An 18,405-nucleotide genomic window follows, 5' to 3' on the forward strand; every position below is an offset into this window, starting at 1 on the left:
AAATATCTCCACGCCACGCCAGATTCATTTCCTGATTCTTCTGTAGAAACAGTCACTTCGATATTCAATTGGTTCTTCGACTATTTATTTTACTTTTTCGTATTCTCCGACTCTTTTTAAAGCGTTGCCTATTTATGAGGTAAGATTTTTTTTCCGCGTTGCCTATTTATGAGGTAAGATTTTTTTTCCTCCTGATTTTCAGTTATCGGTTTTTTTTTTTTTTTTGCCCTTCTACTTTTGAAAGCAGAATATCAAATTCTTTGGTGGGTCTTTTCAACTGGTTTTTATTCCCTAAGCTTTTCTCCCACAGTGGGTATGGTTTTTCCTTTACTATTTTAACAAAATTGTCGGTTTTGTTTGTAATTGGTAGGGTTTAAGATCGCTGGGTAATCTATTTTTTTGCTGATTTATTTCATGGGGGTGCGTTTGATCTCAACTGGGTGTCACTTACTTTCGCAGATAAGCTTTGGCTCCTTGAAAAATAATATATTTATCTCCTTGGCTTTGTGAATATTGGTTTGGAAAGGACTGTGGCGCTGAGGAGTTGTTTCTGGTTATTGCAGGTTTCGGGCCTCAATCCTATCTGGTTAGTGTGTTTTTCTTCTCTTTGTAAATATTATACGTTGCATATTGTAATTTTACCATTTTGTGTGGTTTAGTAAATCTTTGTGAATTTTCATCTATGATACTTAGGATTCTTTACGGATTTAGTGTTCCGCTTACAAATTTGGATATTTCATTCAGAAATTACATGCGCTTTATTAGCATATTTGGGGTGATTGTGTGCGAAAGGGAGTGGGTCTTAAGATTTTGTGATCGTTTAGGTTACAAAAAATCCATTTTAATGCGGACTTTTTTACCTAGCTCTCCATGTGCACTTTTGTGTTTTTATTCTCATTCGCCGGCGCTTGGGGGGTGCATTTTGAGTGCTAGCTTGCGGTGTTTTGGGTTAACCTAAATTAGGGGCAAGTCTCTGAGAGAAAATAGTTTTGTCAAATTACTGGGTTCGAAGAATGATTAGTTGAAGTTTGAGTCGCTCTTGTTTGTTACCTGCGATTTATTTTTGAAGAAATGAGTTTCTCTGTTTACTTCCATAGTCAACTAAAACTAGTTTAACTGGAAATCTCATGAATTTATTTGGATTGCAACTCAACATTTCCCTTTTGATATATTCTCATGGATGCCACATTTTTATGATGGATTGACAGTATTTTTTAAAAGCGGATAGAGGCTATTTTTCTAAATTTGGGAAGATGATGGTGTTTTGATGCTTTGAAAGAGAATTAAAGTGTGATGAGCCAACTGAGAAGATTTGGTTGCATGAATGTTATGTGGATATTAATATTGTGTCTCAATGGATTTTCCTCCAAGAACTTGAGGACGTGCCAACTGTGCTACAGAACATGCATTTTATCTACCTTTTAAGTTACAGTTGGCTCCCTTGATTTCAAGAGAATGTTGTGATCATCCTATGAATGTGGTTCTACTGGTGATTAGCTTCATTCAAAAGATCAAATAAATGTGTGGTGATATTAAACAGCTACAATTTTCCTTAAACCATGGCTAGCTTCTAGTTTGTGTACTTGTTTGTAATGGACATGCTATGTTTGTGAGGAAGTATGTTCCGAGGGTAGAGCTAGTTGGGTTCCTATTCAGATTGTTGGACTCCTTTTTTAACAAAAATTCTCTGAACTCATATTTTCGTTTACACTCAATATCTTGCTCATCCAAGCCTTTTGAGAAACAGTGACAATATAACACCCACCTATCATTTTCTACTAAAAATTAGGATTTAGAATTCAGAAAGAAGTCACTAATTTCTGCTCCATACTCTCTCATTCTAATAAATATATATTACCATCATTCAAGCCCTATTTGACTCATTCTCTTCTGTAATCATAAAAATGGTTAATCACCTTAGCTTTATTTCAATACATCTGATTTACTTCCTTTCTTTGGTTCTTAGTATCTTACCTTGCTATTTCTTGAATTGAATTTTGTTCCCTTTATTTTTGGTTTGGTTTGGTTTGGTTTTGTTTGAATTTTAGTTCTATCACTAGAAAAGAGAAAAAATGGTGCTTTGAAATTTGAAAAGGAGACCTCTATCTTATTCCTTCTCTTGGTCCCAAAAATGTATTAACCACTGAATGCACGAATGATTTCTTTTATGTTTTAATGCTTCGCTTTTTTCCTTTTTTCGTTTCCTTTTACCAATCCAAAAACTGCTACCTAACCCTGCAATATCACAATACGACTTTGCATATCACACAGAAGGGATTTCCAATGTTTTTTCTTAGGTAAATTAAGGGCTCGTTTGTTTTCAGAGATGAGATGAGATGAGATTAAAGTTAAAAGGTTGAATAAAATGTTGTTAGAATATATTTTTTAATATTATTTTTGTTTTGGGATTTGAAAAAGTTGAATTATTTATTTTATTTTGTGTGGAGATTTGGGAAAGTTGTAATGATGAGGTGAGATGAGATGAGATGAGATGTTTTCTGAAAACAAACGAAGCCTAAAATTTTAGTGAATCATGTAAACAGTCTAAGCCTTAGTACATAGGAAGTATTCAAAGAGAACACGTAGGTAATTTCAACTTAGGAGCTAGAAATGGATACAAGAAAATCGTGGAAGCTAGTCCAATTGAGGACAATAATAGAATCCCACTAGAATAAATTGTGGAGAAAGAGATATCTAACGTCATCCAAAGAGCATTCCCAATATTCAAACCTCTTGACCCCTCTTTTCCAGCCAAATACACCACATGAGACGTATAGGAATCACTCCACACTGTAGCAGTTTGGTGGTTACCCTGAATGCCTCTCCAACAAGCAAGAAGATCCACCACCCGCCTGGGCATCACCCATGCAAGTCCGGTCCTTCTAAAAACCTCATCCCTTGTGGCCTTGGCCACCTCACATCCAGTTACGAGGTATTTTAAATGTTTACCATTACATCTATAGTTTTCAAATCTTTCTTTGGTTTTACCATTTGACACCAAAACTCATCTAGTGTAACTTGTAAAAATGTTATAAAATGAATATGTAGACTGGCTTCCACTTTGTAAAACCTTCTTGACTTGATTTTTACATTACTACATGATGGTTGGCAATCACTGATGCATAAACTAGTACATTCAAACCGGGGATGAAGGTGTTTTATTATATAGAGAATACATATTAATGCTTGACCTTGGATGAAATGGCAACAGATAGATATATGCTTTTATACTTTTTATATGTTTTCAGTAATATGACAGTGCAAAAGTTTTTAATGTTAACTGTGCCATCGCACAATGGTTGACTGGAAATAGCACACTAAGGTGGTTCTCTCTCTCTCTCTCTCTCTCTCTCTCTTCTTCCCCCTTTTTCCTTCACAATTTTGATAATTCTTTAAACTTGCAAAACGGAGAAACTTATTCAATCCCGAATTATTTTTTCATTTTTTTCTTCACCCAAAAAATAAGAAAATACTAAATAAAAAGGGCTGCAATTAGTTTATGACTGGAGCTTTCTTCCTTCCGACTAACTTGGGCCTTGAGAGACTCTCTTTTCGGTTTCTTTATTGAATATCCTCTTCATGGATAGATGACATGAAGAGCTATGCCATGAGAAGGCCTATAATATGATCTTTTGATCGAAACTATCTGACAACTACAGTAGCATCGTATACCCTACTTATCGAATAAAGTTCCATCAATCCTATGATTTATTTATTATTTAGGAAAAACTAAATGAACTTGCTTGAGGTTTAACAAAATTATGATGCATTCCCCCCGTTTTGATTTAAACCCTTACCTCCTTGAAATTGAATTTTTCTTATGTATTTGCTTAGGTTAAATCTGAGTATTTAATTCAGCTAGGTTACGGAGTTGTGTTCCAACTCTATACTAGAATGGAGAACGAGTATCAGTTTGTTAACTTCAAATAATTGCTTCAGGGTCTAGTGATAAATGAGTAGGTACTCATTAGATTATTTGCATTTATAGATTGTTACAGAGCAGGGAAACATTATCCACACAAGTTTTCCAGCTCTTTTTGGATTAGATGCAGTTCAGTAGGTTAATCTCGGTCGCATAAGTTATAATCCTAGTATGTAGATCAGGCTATTCAACCCCTAGGGGTTGGCTCAAGTGGTAAAAACCTTGGGCTTGGGGGTATGCTCCCTCCAGGTCTAAGGTTCAAATCCCCTTGGGTGCAAACAATCTCTAGAGGCCATCAGACTAGGGGATTTTCCCCTTGAATTACCTAAGGTGCACTTGTGGGAAACTCCTTGCCAAGGGCCTGTGCACCCCCAAGATTAGTCAGGACACTATTCCTGGACACCCAGTGCCAATAAAAAAAAATGTTATTTCGTGTTCATCTCAATGATTTATTTTTCAACTTCTTTTCCTGTTTCTATGAAAATTGAAAATCTGGAAGTACATATTTTCACAAGTGTGTTAGTGCCTTCAGATGAATTGTTTGTCTTTCTCCTTTTTTCCACAAGCTCTCCTGTTGCAACCTGCAGTGCCTTCTGCTGCTTATTCATATTGAAACTTAACTGTAGTTAAGCTTGCCGTGATACATGTAGTACATAAGATGGGATTTTTGTGGTAATCTCTTTGTACTAAAGAGTAATCATGTTGGACATCAGAATATTTATCCTCACTTGAAAACTAAGACACTGTAATATGGAATGTATGAATGGAAAGAGTAATAAGGCTACCATCCATTGTGCATTGAAGTTGGTTTATCTGAGACCAAAACATCCTCATTAGTTGTTCAAAAGAAAATAATGTAAAAAGGACGAATTGAGGTCATTTAACACAAGATAAAGATATGAACAAATCTATATGTGAGCTTGTTTATTTTCAGCTATGTAATTATAGATCTATGCTCTGTGAACTTGTTAAAAATTATAGATCTAGAAAATTTTGTAACTTTTGACATGATTGGTTGCTATTTTATCAAAATTGGGAAGAAGCATATGGTTTGGCATGTGTTTGGAATTGAACACTGTTAGCTGTCCCTGGTTTCGTTTGCTACATATTCTATTGCATGATGTGAATTGGCTCAATAGCTTTCTGACCAATTTTATTGGTATTTATGTTTGGATGAAGAATTTTAAGAATTCTTATAAATTTCAAACAAATGATAACTCATATATTAAGGAATCCCCAAAGGGTAGATTCCAAAGAACCAAATACACAAGGAATCGGCCTAGAGTTAGAATGCATTTCGCCATTTGCCAATGTTATGCAACCTATTTGCCAATGATATCCCTAATCGGACATCTACGGATGAATTGAGTTAAGGGGGATTGGTTCTTCCTCCCTATCCCTAGTAGCCTCATAAATAACCAATGTACCATCCAAATAATCCTCCCCCACTCTTTATGTTGATTCTATATTTTCGGGGTGAATAGTGTTTTCCGGCATCGGAACAATAGACGGCACGCATTAGAGGCTGGGATCCAGACCAGAGAATGCAGTCGGTGCTTTTTGTGACAACCCTCCGTGCTTCAAGATTTCCGGCATCTCTGCAGAAGAGAAAGAAGTAGTCTTCTCCAAGGTCAACGCCGAAGTAGATGCCACCGTGGTGACAGGAGGTGTTCCAGACAACGACGACGACAAGGTTTGTGTCTCCCCGACAGGTGGTGGCCATCCACTTGCTTCGTAGACACCTGCGAAAAGTTCTATTCCTCTATAGACAACCACGCCGTAGATAACGCCATGCACAACGAACAAGTGTATATCACTCCAAGCTTCATAATGGCAAAAAAGTTGAAAGCATTGAAATAGAACCTAAAGCATTGGAACGAACAAGTGTTTGGTAATATATTTCAACAGAGGTGCTCTCTTTTTGAGGAGCTACAGGGTTTGGAGGGAGAGGAGGAAGCTAGAACATTCTCCGAAAATGAAAATTTCGAAAGAGTCAGGTGTCACGGAACTTGAAAGAGTAACTCTAATAGAAGAGATTTCATGGAGACAAAAATCAAGGGCACTATGGCTTAAGAAGGGGGATAGGAGTACAAAATTCTTTCATAGGGTGGCTAACTCTTACAGGAAGAACATGCTATGATAAATTGTTGGTAGATGGGGCAGTTTCTTCGGACCAAACGATAATCAAAAACCATATTGAGCAGTTTTATGTACATCTGTTATCTGAAGAGCATAATTTGGCGATCAAAAGTGGACGGTCTAACTTTTTCAGTAATAGATCAGCATGGTGCAGGATGGCTAGAGAGGTTGTTTAGAGAAGAGGAAGTGTGCAAAGTAATCAGAGGTATGGCTAGTGATAAGGCTCCGGGTCTGGACTGTTTTACTATGGGATTCTTTCAAGCTTGTTGGGAGGTGATCAAGGAAGACCTTATGCAAGTCTTTCATGATTTTCATACTAATGCTAGATTTGAAAAGAGCCTTAATTCTACTTTTGTAGCACTTATTCCCAAAAAGATGGGGTATACGGATATTAGAGATTATCGCCCCATTAGTCTTGTGAATGGGGTGTATAAGATTCTCTCGAAAGTGCTTGCTAATAGATTGAACTCGGTGATGGAAAAGCTAATTTCGAGGCCGCAAAATGCATTTGTAAAAGGTAGACAAATCCTTGATTTTGTCCTCATTGCAAATGAAGTTTTGGATGGTCGATTAAAATCTAGAGAACTCGGGCTGTTTTGTAAACTAGGCATGGAGAAAGCTTATGACCACGTTAATTGGCGGTTCTTACTCTATCTTCTTGATAGATGTAGCTTTAGGGGTAAATGGCAAAAATGGGTAGAATTTTGCATCTCTTCAGTAAGATTCTCAATCATGGTGAATGGATCACCGGTGGGTTTTTTCAACTCCTCTTGTGGCTTGAGACAGGGAGATCCTCTTTCCCCTTTGTTTTTTTTATTCATCATGGAAACTCCTAACTAAGATGATTGAGGGCTTGGTGGACGGAGGGTTTCTTTATGGTTTTCCGGTGCGGAATGGCAATCTTAACATCTCTCTTCTGTTATTTGCCGATGACACTCTTATTTTTTGTGGTGCACATCTTGGACACATTCAAGCCTTAAGGGCGCTACTCCTTTGCTTTGAAGTTGTTTCAGGTTTGAGAATTAACCTTTCGAAGTCTGAGTTAGTGCTAGTGGGGGTGGTCCATGAAGTGGAGTCTTTAGCTACACTCTTGGGATGCAAGGTATATTCACTGCCTCTAAAGTATCTTGGTTTACCATTGGGTGCCTCTAAATTTGAAAGGATATGGAATGGCATGAGCGAAAAGGTGGAAGCGCAAATTGGCTTCTTGGAAGAGGTTATATTTGTCAAAAAGGTGGCAGATTGACTTTGATCAAAAGCATTCTTTTGAATTTACCCACTTATTTTTTGTCTTTGTTCCCGCTTCCTTTGAAGGTAGCTAATCGCATTGAGAATTTACAAAGAGATTTCCTTTGGAGTGGATTGGGAGATGAGTTCAAGTTTCATCTAATTAATTGGTCAATGGTTGGTAACCCTACTTCTGGGGGAGGTCTAGGGATTCGACACTAGACGAAATTTAATCAAGCTCTATTGGGTAAATGGTTGTGGAGGTACCAAACAGAAAGGGACGCTCTATGGAAGTTGGTTATAGACTCAAAATTTGGAGAGGCTTAGAGAGGTTGGTGCTCGAATGAGGTACGAGGCACATATGGAGTGGTGTTATGGAAATATATAAGGGGACATTGGGAGACCTTTTGAGGACATGAACATATTGTAGTGGGAGATGGTTCTTGCGTAAGATTTTGGTATGACCATTGGTGTGGTGATGCCTACAAAATACCTTTCCTGCTATTTTCGAGCTTGTAAGAGAAAAGGATGATGTGATTGCCGATCTTTTGGTCCTTTCAAATGGACCCCTTCAATGGAATATTGATTTTAGTAGGGCAGCCCAAGATTGGGAGGTGGAGATTATCTTAGAGTTCTTTGTGACATTGTATTTAGTAAGTATGCCAGAGGGCACCGGGGATAAGATGCACTGGAATCACTCTAAGAAAGGAAACTTATCTATTAGATCCTTTAACCAAGCTTTAATGAATCCTGGATTGACCATGTTCTCGTGGAAGAGTATATGGCAAACGAAATCTCCTTCAAAAGTGGCTTTCTTTGTTTGGACAACTTCATTGGACAAGATCCTAACTACAGATAACCTGAGGAAACGCAGGGTAATTGTGCCGGATTGGTGTTGTATGTGTAAAAAGCAGGGGGAATCAGTAGATCATCTGCTTCTACACTGCGAGGTGGCTAGGGGAATGTGGGATGATTTTTTCACGAGAGTCGGTTTGTCATGGGTCATGCCTCTTAGATTGGTGGACTTTCTCGCAAGTTGGCTAGGCATTCAGGGTAACTCACAGGTGGCGGCCATTTGGCGTATGGTTCCTGTCTGTATGTGTTGGTGTATCTGGAGGGAAAGAAACGCAAGAAGCTTTGATGATTGTGAGAGAACAATGGAGGAACTAAAAATTTTCTTTTTTAAGTCTTTGCGTTTATAGGTGGGTACCATTGTTTGTAACTGTCTCAATGTTCTTTAGATTGTAAACCCTAACTAGATTCTTTCTCATGTATACTACATATGTACTTGGGCTTTTCTATTAATAAAATTTCTATGATTACCTAAAAAAAAAAAACTATTTATGGCTTCAGCACCAATGATGTCAGAAAGGTAAGCCATCCAGATTAGGCCTCCAGTCAACCCGCTTAAAACCATTCTTTCTTATAATTGTAAAATATGACTCCTAATCTCATTTTGAAGCTTAGAGATTAAACCATCAACCATGAGCATCTCAATAGAATTGTTTCTCCTATTCGAGTTGGCCAATCAATGGAAACACTTTGTGTGCCAATCACCTGCTTTCAGTTAAAAAGCCCTGGACTTTTGTTTTGCCTCCAACTTACCTCCTCTGTTAATGTAGCCCACTCAAGCTCACTTATCCAGTATGTGCTTTTTTGTCTTAGTGAATGAAACTCTCTCTAGTTTCTTTAATAGCCCACACAGCCTGCAGCAGGGAGAGCCATTGTCTTCTTTGCATTTTGCTGTAGTCATGTAAGCTCTCAACAGTGTTATTTAGGTTTTCTTTGACTCTCAGGGTTTTCTTTATGGGGAAGGAATGTTGGTAACATTGACATATCATATCATTTTTATGTTGACAATACCCTATTGTCCTTTGGGACAAATTCAAATCACCATCGCTGTGTGGGTGCATTGTTTTTATGCTTTGAAGAAGTCTCAGGATTAAAGGTTAATTTGGTTACTCTGTTACTATCGTTATTTCAATAAAATTTACTTCTACCTATAAAAAAAAAGGTTAATTTCATTAAATCTTAGCTGGTTGTGGGGGGTCAAGTCACAAATATAGATAGTTTGGCAGGCATTCTCGGGTGTAAGTTGCCACAAATATGGGCTTTCCTTTGGGGATACTTTCAAGGGTAAGGCATTTTGGGTTGTGGCTATACAGAAAGACTGAACAAATACTGTCTTTCTGGAAGAGGATTTCTATGTCTAAAGGTGGTAGTTATTTTGGTCAAGAGAACTCCTTATGATCTGCCTATGTATTTCATCTCGTCATTTCCGTTTCTAACTAGTGTAATTAATCGCTTAGAAAAGCTGCAAAGGGACTTCTTTTGGGGCGGTTTAGGAGAAGAATTCAAATTTCACTTGGTACGTTGGACCAAAGTATCTTGTCCGATCCTTGTGAGTGGATTACGAGTTCAGAATTTGATTCACTTTGATCGTTTATCTTAGGGAAGTGGCTTTAGTGCTACCAATTGAGAGAGAGGTCTTGTGGAGAAAGATTGTAGACACTAATATACAGATTTTCATGTGTAGGAGGTGTTCTAATGAGGTCCAAGGACCTTATGGGGTGGGATTATGGAAGAATATGAGAAAAGGGTGAGAAAAATTCTCTAAGCATACTGCATTTGATGTGGGAGATGGTGCTAGGATCAGATTCTGGCGATCTGTGGTGTGGTATTAAAGCTATTAAAGAAGCTTGCCCAAAGGTATAGGGTGGATTATGCTAAGGATGCTTCAGTGGTGGACCTTTTGAGACAGCTAGTGAACTATATCGGTGGAATGTTAGCTTCATCACAGCACCTCATGATTGGGAGGTGTGGTCTTTACTGTAGCTTTTAATATGTTGTATTTTATTTTACCTATCAAAAATATGTTGTATTCCAGTAGTTTGAGAACAAAAGGTGAAGAAAAGCTGCTTTAGGCCCTCCAAGAAAGGGAGATTCAATATCTGTTCTTTCTATAATGTCCTTGTCCCTCATGATAACATCGTCTTTCCTTGAAAGAGAATATGGAAGACTAAGGCACCTCCATGAGCTGCAAATTTTTATTGGTTATCATCTCTCAAGAAGATTCTTAGCATAGACAATCTGAGGGAAAGGCACATTGATGTGATTGAGTGGTGGTGCATGTGCAATAGGAGTGGGGAATCTCTAGTCCATCTTTACTACATTGTGAGGTGGCCAATGCTTTATGAGGGTCATGCTCAGAAGCATAGTTGTGATATCCCATATGATAAGTGATAAGGGTACGTGGTGTATGGGATCCCACATTGCTTGGAAATGAGAGTTCTTGCTCTTTATAATGGCTCCAATTGTATCATTGATTAGTCATTTTGAAGTATAGATCATGTGGCCTGGGCCTTCTATTCGGCCGTTACAAATGGTATCAGAGCTATTCCAACTAGAAATGTGGGATTTTAGCTGTGCTATCTATGATGGACTGACCCGACGAGGACGTCGGAAATTTAAGGGGGAAAATTGTGATACTATATGATAAGTGATAAGGGTAGGTGGTACATGAGATTTCACATTACTTGGGAAGTAGAAGTTCTTGCTCTTTGTAATGGTTTCAATGGGGCTCAAATTGTATCATTGATTAATCCTTTGGAGTATAGACTATGTGGTTTGTGCCTTCCATTGGGGCATTACAATAATAGACCTTTTTAACTCGGAGAGGATTTGGTGGTGGTCCACAAATCTCAGCAGTATGGATAATGGTACCTATGTGTCTCATATGGTCTATTTGGAAAAAGAATGACAGAAATTTTGAGGAACGGGATGAGACGATAAAGGAGCTCAGGACTTTCTTTTTCAATACTCTCCTCCATTCAGCATCCATTAACTTTAATAGTCTTACTCTCCAACCCATAAAAAAAAATATCCTTAGTCTGCATGATTATCTTGTCTCTTTACACATCTCGTCGTGCTTGGAATGTTCCTTTAGCACTTTTTAATGAAATGGCTTTTACTTCTAAAAACAATTCAGAAATTAAGAAATTACATTATAAAGAGACAAGATAATGTAATGGTGGTATTGTGCGGATCGTAGCAATGGTGGGATTGGTGTTGGCTACAGGTGATTGTGGGTAGTTGTGATGGTGATGTTGCTGGCAGCAGTGACACTGGTAGTGTCAGTGATGTTGGCAGCAATAATGATGGTGGAAATAATGGTAATGATGTTAAGAGTATTGGTTGATTATAAGAATGGTAATGTAGGATGAATTAGTGCAGTGACAGCTTCCTTGTAAAATTTGAACTTGGGATTGGATACTTAAAAATCCCAAATAACAAAATTTCATGGGAATTTTGGATTAACTATCGTGTGACCCAACTAAGAAAAATAGATATTCCGTATTACTGAATTAGAACCCTAAATAAAATAATTCATCAAAACTCTGTTCAAGCAAAAGTTAAGTGAGCTACCATTCTCATGGCCATAAAGTGGTTATGACCCGACCCACCAGGTAAGACCATGGGGGAAGGGGTGTGGTAGTAAGCATTATGCTATCGGATGCAAATCAATTCCATCTATACATCTTGTGCAAAACTTTATTTTTATCAAAATTTCAAACCCAAATAAACTAGGGTTTGGCCAACAGCTTACATTAAACTCTCTTGTCAACTTTTGTGAGCATGAATGCTAACAAGAATAGATATGTTTAGTTGAACAGTTAGGAAGCTCCCTGAATCAAATGGACTACCATGCCATTTAGTACGCGATAGTTATTTTATGTAACCACTGTTTGATGCACTACCAGTAAGCAAAGGATTTGTTCCGACAACATTGGACCGGATTAACCCCCTGATTAGCCGATCGTACCAAATTGATCTTCCAAATTAAAATGAGGAAAGAGCCAAGCGGCAGTAGGAGCCCTAAAGAAGAAAGGGGTAGGAGCATAGATATATTTAGCTAATTTTGAGCAGTGTGTATAACTTTTCCTGAATAAAAGGACTAGCATGCCTTACTTTCTAAGTACACAATAGTTTTATTTATGTGAGCACTGTTTGATGCGCATCTGATATATCTCACTAATGCCTAATTAAAAATGCCGTTTTCTCAGGTTCATTGATAACATAGTCTCCAAAATCTTCCTTTGTTGATGACTTTGTGCCGATAGTTACATACACTCATCAAGATGAACCACCAGTATGGTGAAGAGCATGTAAGCCATTGACCCTGGGTGATTTTTTCATTCACTAAAATCGAATATAGATCTTAGACAAATAATCCTTATGCAGGACGAGGCAACTGTTGCGGGCTTTGAAGTTCCAAGATCACCTGATTCAAGTTACAACAATGCATACCCTGGTAATGAAGATGAGGCTCGGGACCCCCCTCTTGTCCCTCCACATCTGCAGAACACCTTGCTTAGTTACCCAGCAAGCAGAGACACTACTGGAACTCTTCCATTGCCACAGAATGTGATTCTCAACCATCTTTACATTGAGAACAGGAATGCCCCGCGATCTGTAGTGGCGCTTGGGTTCACTCATCGGTTCCGTCAAAAATATGTTACAGTTGTGGTTTACAAGCCAGTGCATAGAAGGGGCAATACCGGCACTTGACGTGCATATAGGAGAAATCATTAGGTTGGTTTATTTGACCCTGTTATGATGGGATTAATCATGATAGACCCGAATACAAACTTAGTCAGGAAGGATATTTATGTTCTTCGACTCAGTTTGGAGGAAATCATTATTACAGATGATGCACTGAATTTGTTTTACTGAAGATTTCTGGAGACTTGATTTATTGATGGTCAGAGGCTGGACTTGCTATATGCAGAGTTCTGGGTCCATATTCATTCAATTTTTACTTTATAGCATGGATTTAGTCAATGCCCACCATGACATCTGAGACTCTTTTTTATGTATGCTTCTGTGGTTGACTAAGCCAGGTCTAATTAGATGGGCATGCCTTTGCAGATGACAAAACTTCATGGATGTCCTCTTTGGTTATCTTTGCATCTAAGCCTGCAATCTCGCGGTTGCTTCATAAGTTAGGGAATAGGATGGGAGTGTCAGACACAAGCTTATTTATGCACATGATTTGATCATCTAGCTGAGGCATTAGTTGATATCATGCTATGAGTTTCTCATGACTCGAGTCAAACTAGATTAACTCGAGTTGGAATGGTGGAAAGCAAGGGACCAAAAAGAAAAGGCTCCCCCCAAAATCTTGTAAGTGCAACAATTCAAAGGAGTGCTTCAAATTTCAAACTACACTCCCTTAAAACATGAGCGGTGTTAAGTGAGTCTGGCACCAGTGAGAAATTTGTGTTCTCAAGTCTTTGCTTATACTTGCAGGTTGTGATTTTGTTCCAAAAAAAAAATTAAAAGAAAGAAAAATAGTGTTTGAAACTTGAGAAGCTATGAGAAAACCATACACCATTCTCAAAGCGATGGACGACACATGAACCCAACAAAATGAATTTCACAAGCTTTTTTCCGTGAGCCTCTTCAACAATTTGTTGCTTTGCTAACTGGCCCGTTTGAATACAGAAAGGATTTTATCTTATCTCATCATTATAATTTTTTAAAATTTTCACAATTTTATAAACGGCTTAAAAAAACTTTCTGAAAATTCTCTTTGTTTTTTTCCATAGACAATCATTGTCGTTTTAGATTCCTATATATGATCCTTTTTTTTTTTTTAAAGAAACCGAGGTCTAGCCCCTTATTATTGATAACCCTTACTAAGGTAGAGGAAAAACCATGCAAACAACTTTTCTGTACAAAAACTCAATGTCGAATATAAGGAAAAGCCAATTTATCTAGTCTAACAATGCCCCGAAGTCGTCCATGCACAAATTCATCACCAATAAAATCTGAAACTCTGCCCTTTGTGCCTTCTTTTGCCAAAAAATCTACTGCCATGTTAGCCTCTCTAAAATTATGTCGAAACCGAATATTAAGCAAGCTAACAATCTCTTTAATCACCTCCTAAAAATCCCAAAGATACCAATATTTGCATATCTCAGAAGCTTTTGCCAAAAAATCTACTGCCATGTTAGCCTCTCTAAAATTATGTCGAAACCGAATATTAAGCAAGCTAACAATCTCTTTAATCACCTCCTAAAAATCCCAAAGATACCAATATTTGCATATCTCAGAAGCTAACCAACTCATCACAACACTTGAATCAGATTCTAAAAATAAATCTCTAAAGCCAAGAGATTGACACAAACGTAGCCTATCATGGAGAGCACGATACTTAGCAATAGTATTCGTCGCATGACCATAGAAATGAGAAAAATCTGCTAACACTTTGTCCCGATAATCACGAATGATGCCTCAACCACCGGATCTACCCGGATTATCACAAGATCCGCTATCCACATTCATTTTAAGCATCTCCACATCCGGCAGCTTCCACGCAATCAACCTTGGTAATATATCACATACCGGAAAGATCAGACAATTTAACTCCTGCAAAACTAACAAATCATTAACTCCCATCTTTTTTAACTTCCGCAGCCCATTTGAGATGTTTCTTAAATTTATTTTCACAATTCGCAAAATGGCCCTCCAATCATAAACAACACCCTCCATCCGAGAGGCACATCTAGCCCTTCATAGAGCCCAATAAATAATAATAGGAAGAATCCCATGAACCCAGCCAGCCTGAGATGAAGATGCCGCACATCCCCACCAAAAATTCAACATCCCCTCCCACGTCAAAAAGCCTGGTAATCGGACCGCACAGATAGAAGCAAAATATCTCCATATTTTTTTCGGTCCCTCCCCCACACAAAGAGCATGATCTAATGTTTCAATACTCGGCCTACACAACAACAACACTTTGAAACCAACGGGATACCCAGCTGTCGGATACCCTCATGAGTTGAAATTGCTTGCCGTCTAGCCCTTCAACAGAAAAATGACATTTTTTTTGCACTAAAACCTTCCACAACCACCTGCACCAAGGGCAACTATCACCTTTTTTCTTCACAATCTGCCACTCTAATTTGGTAGAGAAAATCCCATCAGCCGACGGCAACCATATACATATGTCTTCTCCTGCCCTTAATTTAATACCCGAGTGAATAATTTTATCCACCACCTGCTCAGAAACAAGAGACCTCAACATCACAATATCCCACCCGAACTCAGACCAGAGGGATCTTACTTTCAACCCAGCATCAACGTCCCCTATACTGCTTGCTGCCAAAGAACCATCTCCCAACCAGTTATCAAGTCAAAAGCTAGTATTTCCACTACGAATTATCTAGCGGGAATTTTCCAACACCATAGGTATTATCTTCATAACTCCTTTCCAAAACCGAGAACCCCTATTCAAATTCATAATTGAAGAAATGTGAGCAGCGGAAAAAATCCGACCATAAAGAATTGCTTTGAATAATTTTCCATGCAGACTTCATAAGCAAAGAAGTTTGAACCAGTATTCCAAGTCCCCCTTCTTCTACTGGCAAACAAATTTTCCTCTAAGAAATCCACTTCCTTTTTTTATTTTCTATGGTAGAACCCCATAAAAAATTAGAGAAAACTTCTTTGAGTGCCGACAAAACTCCCTTAGGCAAATTCAAAACTGAAAGCATGTGGATAGGCATATTATTCAAAACATGCTTTATTAAAATAATTTTACCACCAAAGGAGAGTAACTTACTTTTCCATCCCACCAATTTTTTTTTAATTTTTACAAGCAACAGCTCAAACATCTGTAGTCTCATTCTCCCCACATGCAACCGAATACCCAAATAAGAACAAGGTCATGCGCCTTCCTCAAAGCCAGAAAGACGTTTCAATTCCAATTTCCTATCAACCGAAAAATTAGAAGAGAAGAATTGCATATTTATGAGGACTAATTAGTTGACCCGACATAGCCTCATATAAATGAATTACCTCTATCAACCTTCGGATCGAAACTTTGCTACCATTAGAAAAATCAAGAAGTCATCCGCACATAACAAATGGTTAATCATGATTCTCCCAAGAATTGAAAGGCTTAATCCTTCCCAACTGAAATTTCCTGTTCAACATTCGCGACAGCACTTCTTCTGAAAAAATAAACAAATAAGGTGAAAGTGGATCACCTTGACGAATCCCCAAGAAGACTTGAAAAAACCCCGAGAACTACCATTCAACATTACAGAAACAAAATGGAGAAGAAACGCAATTGAAAACCAAATTCCTCCATTTATCCGAAAAGCTCAATCTCCTCAACACCTCCAATAAGAAACTCCAATTGACCCTATATACGCCTTAGCCATATCAATTTCTAGCATAACATTGTCTTCTCTCACTTTTCGATTAATACCTTAGATCAGATCCTGTGCAATAGTCATATTATCAAAAATACTTATCCCCCTAATAAACGTTGCTTGCTCATGAGAAATAAAATGATTTAGCAACATAGCCAATCTAAACACCATCACCTTTGCCATAATTTTATAAACTACTGAACAAAAACTAATAGGCTAGAATTGACCAAAACCCACCGGTTCATCTACTTTAGGACTAAGCACCAGATTAGTGGCACCAAAGAAATTCATCAACGGCTTCCCCTCAAAAAATTCAATGGCCATCTCAACAAGATCTTGCTTAACAATATCCCAAGCAAGAATAAAGAAACTAGCCAAAAAGCCATCCGGGCTTGGGCTATTGTCCATCTGGGTCGATCATAACGTTGCTTTTACCTCTTCCAGGGACGACCGCGCAATTAAAGCTTCATTTTCTTGATTTGAGACCGACAGCAAAAGCAGGGAAAGGGCTTCTTCATCAAACGAAATTGTCTCCGTGGTAAGCATGGCCTGGAAAAATTTGACAGCTTCATTATGAATATCGTTCGAAGACTCTAGTACATGTCTAGTGTTCAGCCTTATTTTTCCAACCCTCTTATTTTTCTTTTTAACTCTCATCATAGCATGAAATAACGTCGTGTTAAAGTCCCCCTTCGCTAACCATTTAACCCGTGATTTTTGACAACTCAAAATCTCCTCCCTATGCAGCCATTCTAAATGTTGATGTTTACAGTTTAACAAATCAACTTCAAGCTGAGGAGAGTAATTAGCTGAAACAGAATCTTCCAGCTCCACAATACGATTTTCCAGGTTCGATAATTCAACCTCCACTCTTCCAAACACCACAATTTTCCATTTTCTTAGAGCACACTTCAAAGGCTTCAACTTCTTACTAATTTGAAACATAAGGCATCCATCTACATGCATACTCCACACCTCATTAACTAACGAAAGAAAACCATCATGAGTTCCCAACATTCGTTGAAACCAAAATGGCTGTGCAACCATATTTTGCTCCCGCAATAACGTAACCAACATCGGCAAATGATCCAAAGATGATCTCGGAAGATACTCAACTCGAACATCCCAGAATATATTAAAGAATTTCATGTTCCTCAAAATTCTATCTAGTCTCGCCCAAATACATGTCCCCCCAAGCCTACCATTGCACCAAGACAATGGATTCCCCTCACGAGGCAAATCAATCAAACCACAATGTTGAATACAAGCATTAAATTCAGCTTTTCCACGGGGAGCTTGCATAATACCACCAACGTTTACATCATTAGAGTGGATAATATTGAAATCTCCCCAATAAACCATGGACAGCCATCCGAATCTTGTGCACACAAAAAATCCCAAAGCTCTACTCTCTTACTTCGAAAACAGCTAGCATAGATAAACATAACAAGAACTTTCAATCTGCCATGAGAAAACTAGCCACTCATTGCTAGGTCCGACATTGAAATCAAATCAAACTCAAAATCATCCTCGCAAAAAATCCATATCTTCCCCCAACCTCAGCATTATTAATAAACTTAGGCAATTTCATTCACTTTGCACATCTACTACATTTATTAGCACCAAGAAAAGGTTCCAAGAGAGCCACCACAGACGAATGACTTTTATTTAAAATACGCCGAAGCCTACTCTTCGATGAAAGAATACCCCTAATATTCCACGTCAATATTTTCATCATAAATTAAAGAAATTTCTTTGAGCGAGTACGTCGCTCCAAAATAACAATAGACTTTTCTTTCCTTACCCCTTGAATTTCTTCAAAGGTACTTGCATATCTAGGTCAAAATCAAAACATTTAATAGCCGGTTCATTCAACTCCTCCTCATGTTCCCC

The 18,405-nt window shown here is 38.1% G+C and overlaps 1 protein-coding gene and 1 long non-coding RNA gene across 4 annotated transcripts in view; one reads left to right on the forward strand and one right to left on the reverse strand.

The window, feature by feature from the left end:
* On the forward strand, positions 1–13,069 carry LOC121239261 (SNF1-related protein kinase regulatory subunit beta-3). Of its 3 annotated transcripts, none has more exons than XM_041136471.1 (4): positions 1–139; positions 460–586; positions 12,352–12,453; positions 12,530–13,069. In XM_041136471.1, exons 3-4 carry the CDS (start codon positions 12,427–12,429, stop codon positions 12,854–12,856), a joined length of 354 nt encoding a protein of 117 aa, XP_040992405.1. In that variant the 5' UTR covers positions 1–139; positions 460–586; positions 12,352–12,426; the 3' UTR covers positions 12,857–13,069. The 3 variants fall into 3 exon arrangements, with proteins under 3 accessions (XP_040992405.1, XP_040992406.1, XP_040992407.1); XM_041136472.1 differs by lacking the exon at positions 1–139 and adding an exon at positions 192–313; XM_041136473.1 differs by lacking the exon at positions 1–139 and adding an exon at positions 258–366.
* The window catches only part of LOC121239262, a 20,123-nt gene continuing 10,239 nt past the window's right edge, over positions 8,522–18,405 (reverse strand). The window contains exons 3-4 of the long non-coding RNA XR_005935266.1: positions 15,299–15,304; positions 8,522–8,625 (exon numbers count right to left, since the gene is read on the reverse strand). This is a non-coding gene — a long non-coding RNA (uncharacterized LOC121239262). The remainder of the gene's footprint in view (positions 8,626–15,298; positions 15,305–18,405) is intronic.

This window comes from Juglans microcarpa x Juglans regia, chromosome 7D, assembly GCF_004785595.1.
Source record: "Juglans microcarpa x Juglans regia isolate MS1-56 chromosome 7D, Jm3101_v1.0, whole genome shotgun sequence".
Taxonomy (NCBI): Eukaryota; Viridiplantae; Streptophyta; class Magnoliopsida; order Fagales; family Juglandaceae; genus Juglans; species Juglans microcarpa x Juglans regia.

Coding starts and splice junctions, on each gene's coding strand:
- LOC121239261 (XM_041136471.1), top strand. CDS start 12,427: ATGAACCACCAGTATGGTGAAGAGCAT. Junction 12,454..12,529: donor ACCAGTATGGTGAAGAGCAT/GTAAGCCATTGA, acceptor ATCCTTATGCAG/GACGAGGCAACTGTTGCGGG.